General features: G+C 35.8%; 1 protein-coding gene across 1 annotated transcript; it reads left to right on the top strand.

The window, feature by feature from the left end:
• The first annotated feature begins 20 nt into the window (after positions 1–20).
• Positions 21–5,188, top strand: TMEM81 (transmembrane protein 81). Its single transcript, XM_032217830.1, is given in 1 exon segment — positions 21–5,188. A coding segment is annotated over 1 exon segment (792 nt). The 5' UTR covers positions 21–2,930; the 3' UTR covers positions 3,723–5,188.
• Positions 5,189–9,396: the final 4,208 nt, after the last annotated feature.

Below are 9,396 nucleotides of genomic sequence, written 5' to 3'. Positions count from 1 at the left end.
ACGTTCAGCTCCTAACAAGTACATGCTATTAGGATAATTTGTGATGTATTCTGGTCATTTTAATTGAAGTGCAAACATTATTCTGAAGAAACTAGTGGATTGTAACTGTCCTTTTCAGAACTGAGAAAAAATTGCAAACTAAACAGTGAGAAGTATCATAAGAAGCTTATTACATAAGGCTATTGAATATAATATAAAATTATAATAAGAACAAAGAGGAAGAGTAATGAAGGACAGCTTCCATGATACATGTACTTTTATAACTTTTAATTTGAGCAAGAAGTTTGTCATGTACATGATGGCCACTTCATGCCACATCAGAATCATGCAGTGATTAGTAAAATAATATTTTAACATCCAGGGATGATAAAAGAATGACTCTATCGTTACCGTAGCAACCTTCCACCATAAATTTCATTCTGAAGACCATTCACACAAAGCATCAATTATTATGGAGCAGTAATATGATCTAAAGTCTGACAGTGTTCAAGCAGTGCTCCCTTTTTCCCAGCATTTCATAAAAGATCAGTCAGAAAAGCTAATCCTCTGTTTTCTGATATATTTTTTCTAGCGTTGATGCCGTACTTCAGTAACTCCCAAAAATGTTAGGAGGAATTCAAGTGCACATTCTCTATTTCTGTCCCTTCATAGCATTGCTCTATATATACATTGCCAGTATTTTCAGTATATGTAAGTCTTGTTTTAATGAGTTCATCTTATTACCATCACTTCCATTCATCTTACTGCATTTCTACTACCATTCCTTTTTATTTGGGTTTTAAGTATACACATACAGTACACCATGCCACACAATTGCCATTGCAGTCCAGATGTACTAAGTGTGCAACTAATTTCTAACTGTGTGTTGTTGAATTACAATAAAAGCTATTTACCCCATCCCCATCTCTTTTTTTTTAGGTCCAGCCCATTGCAGTCATACTGCTGAAATTCAGAAGAAAAAAGAACACAGTACTGCAAGCAGGATACAGCAGGATTGTTGGTCTTTTTAACAATTTTATAAAAGCTCCATGTACTCAAGAAAAAATAGGTTTAAATAATTTCCCTATACTATAACATTATTGCTTCACTGCCATATTATCCACAAAACTGATTAAAGACAAAACTGTTGTTGAAATTGCCATTCCTGAGTGAGAGCACTGCTGTGATTGGGAAAACATGTTGGAAACTCACAAAATCCTCTTCTGATATTTTGGAGACCCAAGATGGGAAAGGGAGCAGTAAGACAAGATCCTAGAAAGGCCAATTCTGGATTTAAACCATTCCAGTCATTCAATTCCTTGGCTATCATGCCACGCTGGAGAATCACAATGAATATTCAGTTTCTGCCTTGGTAATTATGTAATCTGTGATTCTTTTAATATATATTTTAGGTACGCATCAGATAAGTTTAAATTACTCATATTACCTTTCTGTAACTGGAAGCACTACTCAATGACATGAGTGGAATGCTTTGGCTTTTCAGATGTATAGTTTTATTATAGAATGGTTCTTTGTGACATCACCGTTTTAAAACTGACTGCATTCTGCAATGGCATATGTTGTTGCATGAGCACCGTGAAGAAAAGAGCCAGACAAATTTCTTTCTTAATAGTTTATGCTTACCATGGAAAATAACAGCCCAATTTACATGTTTCTAATGCCCTTAATATAGGGTATGTCTTTTTCATCACAAATACAAATACAAAGTTTTATTATTCCAATTGGTTTAAATTTGAATATATAATGTGGATTTCAACTTTAGGTAAGTATTGCTTTTACTCTCCCCCCTTGTCTGAATCCAATATTTTCTACATTAGTGGATTTTTGGAATAAAAGTGTTTTATGGGAAGGGCAGCCGTATCTTCACGAAAGAATTGGGGTAAATGCATGTCAGTTATCCAACCCCATCATTCTCTGAATGCCTTAAATCAGTAGTAGATGTTTCCCCTTTCTCACCTATACCTGGTGACTTACTGCAGAACATTGCAGGTGGACAATGTTCATTGCCTATCAAGGTTCCTAGTTTAAATCCCTCAGACAGTATTTTTTTTAAATGCTTGAAATGGAAAGTTTTATATAAATATTTAAATAAAATTATTCTCTTAGTAAAATATAATAAGACTGTAATAAGCTTCTACATAAATATTGGTATTTAAACAAAAAAGATTTGGCAAGCTATTGAAATGGTCTATTTCAATTTAAGGCAATCTCATTTGTTCACGGAACTGAGAAAACACATAATTATAGCATAAATAGGCCTTAGGAGTTTCTGTATTTCTAGGCCAAATCAGATAATTTTGAAGAAAAAAAGGGTTATCGCAGCCTGTTGTTGGAGTTCACTAGTTCATAGGATACTGATGCTAAGACTAGTAGTAGTAGTAAATCTGAGACACTGGTATGGAGCAGTGCTTTCAATGCATATCTTTATTTATAATGGTCCATTTATAAGCTGAGACAGAAAAGATGTACTGGTAGTTGCTCATAAAGATAGCTGTAACTGATTTTCCTGGCTTGGCTGCTTCAGGTATCACATGATCAATTAAGGACCCATATATATGTTTGAAAATATGAAAAAATATCAATATGTATATGGAAGCTTATTACATTCCTCTTATATTTTACTAAGGAAATAACTTTATTTAAATATTTATATAAAACTTTCAATTTCAGGCATTTTTAAAAAGTTCATAATAAATTGATTTTTAATATACAATAGGAGTTGTACTTTATCTGTATCACCTGCAGTCTGATTTTTATTTAAAAAAAAACACATTTTACCATGTTAATAAGCTGCTTTCTTTTCTTCGTCAAGGAGCAGTCTTTGTGGATTCCTCATGTCCAGGGACTTTGTTGATATTTTAAATGAATGACAATTAGATCATTTGATCAGACAATGGAATGGATCCTAAAAGGTCTCTTCAGGTATCACGATGGCAGAAGCCTATTTTATTGTTAAATTGTTGTTAGCATTTGCTTTCTGACAACCTGTTTCCATGGCTTCTATTGGAACAATTACTATTCCCGTCAAAATGAGAACTGCTACTGCCAGAATTTCAATCAGTTCCACCAGCTGCAGCGTGACCTGTGGCATGGGTTACAAAGTTGAAGAAACATGTCAGATTGGGCCTAATGGTGAAAGGAGGTACTGTGATATTCAGAAAGTGGAGTGCTTGACCAACTGGCTCTGTGGGATGCTCCATTTCACTATTCTTGTAGGTAAGCCTTTTGAATTCCAGTGCTTGTCCTCTACTGAAATTGGCCCTGAAAGTAACAGCTTCAGTTGTTCATGGAGGATAGCCAGAGGTATCATTACCACTGATGATGTTCTCTTTAAACCATTCAAGACTGCTGGCTTTGTCATTAAGCTTTCCCCAGCCAAAGAATACGATGCAGGGACATACAGGTGTGACGTGCAGTTCATGAGAAGCTATAAGATTGTCAAAAGAATCTACTTTGGAATTCGTGTGATCCCTGGTCACTTGGTGGATCTGAACTTTGACAAATCCTTGACTCTGGATCAGCACTTGGAAGGTGAGAAGGAAGAAAACCAGCAGAATGCCACTGGTGTTCCTGTCCAGAACCAGCAGCACCTTTGGCGCCGAAGAACTCTCTTTGTATTTTCAATAGGCATTGGAAGTGGTGTAGTAGGAGGAATCTTGTTGCACAACATTTTCTACTATTTAGTGAAAGTTCCCAATAATTATGGATATGTGGAAGAATAAAAATGTTTTTTCTTGTAGTCGTGTATGCTGATTGCTGTATTTAATCATTTTGCTGTATTGTTTACAGTTATTAAGATTAGATTGTAAAATCACAGTGTCACTTAATGTATTTAGAAAGCAATAATATATCTTGTTCCTTAATTGTATTTCATAAAACTTTAAAGACAGTACAAAACATGTAAATCAGTACATCTTTTGATGTGAGTTCAGTACATGCTTTCATATAGAAAATCCTAAATTCAGTTTTTAGGGCCGGAAAGAATCCCTACAACATTGGAATATCTTCCAAGTCAACATAGATCAGGTTTTTTAAAGAAATGGATACTCTCCCAATATCTTGGGAACACATATCTCAGAATTCCTAGCAGGTTAGTCAATAACTAGGCTCAGTAAGAATGGTAATCTCACCAAGTTTGGGAAGAACCGTGTGAGCTAGAGATGAGTATTGAAGATGAGATTCAAACAACCCATTTCACATTCTAATGCAGCATTTCTCAGATTAGGCAATTTAAGACATGTGGACTTCAGTTCCCAGAATTCTCCAGCAGATAAAGGAAGAGAGGAGAGAGGTTCATCTACACAGGCAAGATTCTGTTACTGTAACTGCATAATAAACATAGTACTCATGACTTCAGTTTCCAAACCTGAGTTGCCTTAAAGGCCTGGCATCAATCTTACAAGTCCCTCCGTTTATTTTCTAGAGAGCTAGGAAGAGTAAAACCAATTACATTTCTGTCTTGAATTCATTTCTTTAATTTGCCCAGTCTTGGTTGTAGTTCTTGCTATAGTTCCTCAAGGTTATTCGTACTGTCCTCACTGTTGCTTTCATTTATTCAGTTACTGAATCCCTGCCTTTTCCTTGCCTGAACTTTCCTAATGACAGGAGAGCACCCATGGCCTTCAAGCATAAAATATTGTTTAATGATAATGTTATGTCCCAGGCATCAATCAACAAGAGTCCAATTAACCTTAAACATGTACATATATACATACACACACATATACATGTGTACGCATATATTGTGCATATATAAAATATCGAAAACTTTAACTACAATAAGTAAAGCAAACTATGGTAGAACAAAAAAGAGAAAAGAAATAAAAAGTGTAAAAAGAAAAATAATAGAAAAGTAGAGAAAGAAATAAGATACAAAGAAAGATATAAAAAAGAGCTTCCAATCTCAGCAAATTTAAGTACAATTATATCTTAACCTAAGTACATCATGACTCTTCCTTTTATAAGCTGTAATGATTGAAAATAATTTTTCCAATGATTTCTTTATTTTTTAAAAATGTCTTGATGCTGCATCTTTTATTTGAAATCATAAGAATGAGAACTGGGGAATGTGAACTGAGTTACCTGACATCAGAGTGAAACAAGCACACTTTGTTTTCCTGTCAATATTTGGATTTGTAAGATGCAGACAACTAACCATGATGTCGGCCTCTGCTTTGCTGCTGCTTCGGCTGCCATTGAAACGGGGAGGGGGGCATGGTATTTGGGAGGGGATTCATTGTTGTGCTGGAGGAAGATTCTGGATTTTGAACTGTCCACCTTACTGCGCATGTGGAGGAGGAGGTTTCCCGCCAAGGCCAACGGATCAGCATTCCATCCTGGTGATGCCTCTCAAAGTTATCTCACACCTGACATTTGGGAGTTTTATGATTGGACTGTGCACGGGATGCCAAGGGGAGGGGAATGAAATATACAATATATTATTCGCTTTCGCACCTAAATAACCAGACTTCGCTTAGCTTCGCTTCGATTCATTTATAATTAGTAAAAGTACACTTGATTTCTACCAATGGAGTCCTGTGGTTTTCTTTCCTGATTTTTGAATGAAGAAGGGCTGACACATGAACTGCAGATTGAAGGCTTTTGAAAGACTTGGTTAAGTAAGAATAAAAAAAAGCAGAGTATTACTTGTAAACCCCCACATTAATGTATACATAAGTTCATATATCATTTCAAAATGGGCACAGATATAGGAAACAATTGGCAATTTAAGCCCTGAGATTAGAAAGAAGGAAGGGAAATAGGTAACTGCCCCATTTTATAATTGAGAAGGTGGGCAATTGGAGTCAAGTGATTACATTTCCATCATCTATTCAAATAGTGCTTCTATTTCTTTAAAATAATCACATTTGGATAAATTTGCTAGAGTGTTTGTAGAACTTTATTTAAGATTAGGTGAACAATGAAACCACCCTGGAGCACATATATGAGATCCTCCTAACCACTTTGCTCAGATTGAAGAAGCTACTTAGTTAGATATGTAATAAAACATTTCAAACCAAAAAAGAAAAATCCAATTGCCGTGACTCAACTTCCAGGCAATTCTATCTAGATGACTGAGAATCTTCATTGAAATAAGTGCTGTGATACATAAACATGACCCAAAGTTTAAAAAAAAATCACGCAAAACAATGTTTGATAAACTTAGTAACCTTCATCTGTTCATCAAGTGGATGAGATTGTTATGGAATGAGATTGCCACATTTTCTTCTTCTCTTAAACACACATTTTTGATATTCAAAATCAGTCTTATCTGAGTAGAGTATGCTCATGTCTTTCCAAAAGGGATCTTAGCCTTGGCCATAATCATATGGGGCATTGCTGTGGCTCAGTGGTTAAGACGCTGGGCTTGTCAGCTGGAACGCTGGCAGCCCAGGTTCGAAATCCAAGCAGCATGCAATGGGGTGAGCTCCTGTCCTCATCCCAGCGCCTGCCAATCTAGCAGTTTGAAAGCATGCAAATGTAAGTAGATAAATAGGTACCACTTCTGTCAGAAGGTAATAGTGCTCTGTGATATCATGTTATCCACATGACCATAGAAATGCTTTTGGACAGTGCTGGCTCAATGGCTTTGAAAAAGAGATGAACACCCTCATAATTAACAACTAGCAGAGTTAAATCCAGAGGGACTCCTTTACCTTTTACAATCATATAATTGAAGGTTACGTTTAGGACCATGGTTAGGACAGTTTGGATCTTCTGAGGATGAGAAAGAGGTCTGTCTTGTCTTATATATTCCAATTCTTGAATTTCTTCTGATCATTCATCTGGAAATCTTTTCCAACATGGCATATTTGAAAAGATGGAGAACGGGATGAGATTTCAAGTGTAGTCTTATGCCATGAATGGATATATATGCCAACCTTCCTCAAGATGGGTTCCTTCCAGCCATGTAGTTGTTACTTTTAGAAATTGCTGAGTAACCATGGCCATTGCTGAGAATTACAGGAATCGAAGACCATACCACTAGCAATTATCCACATTGGGAAAATACGATATATTTATTTATTTAGTAAATATGTATATGAAACCCATCTCACTGTTGAAGTGGCTTACAAAATGATCCCCCCCATTCTTGCAATAGAATAAAAATTGTTCAAATGGTATGGGATAGTGAGATGCCAAGATAAAAATAGACGAAAAAAATCACACCTTCCTTCAAAACGTCTTTGAATAGAGAAATTTGTTTACCTTTAGATTTTCTTGCTACTTATAGCCAGCTTATAGATCAAAACAAAAGAACAAAACCTTTAATGACCCTTATAAATCTGCTAACCTCTAAGAAATGTATGAAGGGCCTACTTGTCTTTGGCTTAAAATACTGATACAGCTTAAAATCTGAATACAAACTGCATTTTTATTTATATGTGAAAAGCTGGGATGTAGATGTAAATGAAACAGAACGAATGTATTTTAATGAATGAGGCAAAACAATACAAATTACAAAACAAATGTACATATAAATATATACAAACATACAGGCACACAAAGTAATTACATAGGGCCATAATAACACATAGTATAATTTTATATTGCAAAATGCTGTTCATTTTTAACTTATATTAGACTGTATGAAGTTGTGAGTGACACTCATGGAAAAATGTGAACTGAAATATGCTTTCCATTCAATGTGTCACTTAAATTTTGCCAATACATGTAGTCCTTGACTTAAAACAGTTCATTTAATGACCGTTCAGTTACAAAGGCACTGAAAAAAAATGATTTGTGACCGTTGTTCACACTGATGACAGTTGGAGTAGCCCCATGAGTCATGTGATCAAAATTCAGACGCCTGGCATTGACTCATATTTATGAAGGTTGCAGAATCCCAAGGTCATGTGATCACCTTTTGCGAACTTCTGACAAGCAAAGTCAATGGGTAAGCCAGATTCACTTAACAACTATGTCACTAACTTAGCAACTACAGGAATTCACCTAACAACTGTGGCAAGAAAGGTCGTAAAATGGGGCAAAATTCCTTTAGCAACTGTTGCTTACCAACAGAAATTTTCCATTCAATTGTGGTTATAAGTCAAGGATTACCTGTAGTATTTGATAGAAATAGTTGAGAACTGGGGCAAAAAGTATAGGAAATATATAGATTTATCCACCTTTCACCCCCCAAAAATGCTAAAATTTGTAAATGTTTTTAAAAAGCTATGGATTTTGTTTATCCAATTTTTATCCCATCTGTATGTTGCTTGGGTGTTAACAATCTATTTTATGAACATAGCCACGGGTTTGACACAAAGTTGGTTTCTCTAAATCCAAGCACAAGCAAAATATTCTGGGTTGAATGTTAGAATCCGAAAAAGAGTGCTTTGCTACCTGGAGAAATTCCTTTGGAGCTGTTTACAACAGTCTTAAAATACATTCTACCATGACATATTTACACACCATACAACTGCCCATCTTCTGCATGCTTTTAAATAAAAGCATGAAAACAAACTGTTCTAGAGATAAAATTTGCCTTTCTCATTGTTATCTGAGCACTGCAGTAGTCCAGCCTATTTTTTTCCAACTTTTCTTTCTACACTGATTCAGTTCTCTTACTGCTATCCAAAATGTTTTTTTCAAATCAACAGAAATGGGAAAGTAAACTGCAGTAAAACAATATAAGAAATTGGAAAATCTACCATAGCTTTATAGCACTTTTCAGACTTCAGGGTGCTCCTCAGACAATGTCTTGGAATTCATAAGTAACCCTGTATTGTAAGTCAGCATTGGTATGCTCTCCCTCATACAGGTCAGGCACTGGAGTCAAGAGGCTGTGATTTGTCTAAAGCTACCTGCAATGTCTGTGACATATATAAGGGGGCATGTTTCAGAGGTCAAATCTCTGAGTCATTCATAATAGCACTTAGACCTATATACTGCTTTACAGTGCTTTACAGCCCTCTCTAAGCAGTTTACAGAGTCGGCATATTGCCCCAACAATCTGGGTCCTCATTTTAGCTACCCTGAAAGGATGGAAGGCTGAGTCAACCTTGAGCCTGGTGGGATTTGAATTGCTAAATTGCAGTCAGCCGGTAGACAGCAGAAATAGCCTGCAGTACTGCATTCCCACCACTGCGCCACTACGGCTCTTATTGTTATACTCCATTAGCTCTCCAGGAGGAAGTTTCTAAATGGAGAATACTATTTTATTTATAGCAGAAAAAGTTGATCTAATTTTTTTTTATTGATCCCTTACATGGAAGAGAGACAAGAGCATTCCATATACCCTCATAAGATAATAAGCGAAGGAACATTATACAAATATCTGAAAACTTAGCATTTGTAAAGCCAGGATTAGAGCACATCTCCTCCTATTATTCATATGTACATACATTCATATGTATCTCCTTTACAAGCAAGGAAAACCTTTTTCATGTTCTT

The sequence above is a fragment of the Thamnophis elegans genome, chromosome 5 (genome assembly GCF_009769535.1).
Source record: "Thamnophis elegans isolate rThaEle1 chromosome 5, rThaEle1.pri, whole genome shotgun sequence".
Taxonomy (NCBI): Eukaryota; Metazoa; Chordata; class Lepidosauria; order Squamata; family Colubridae; genus Thamnophis; species Thamnophis elegans.
This window is presented reverse-complemented; position numbering and strand designations above follow the sequence as displayed.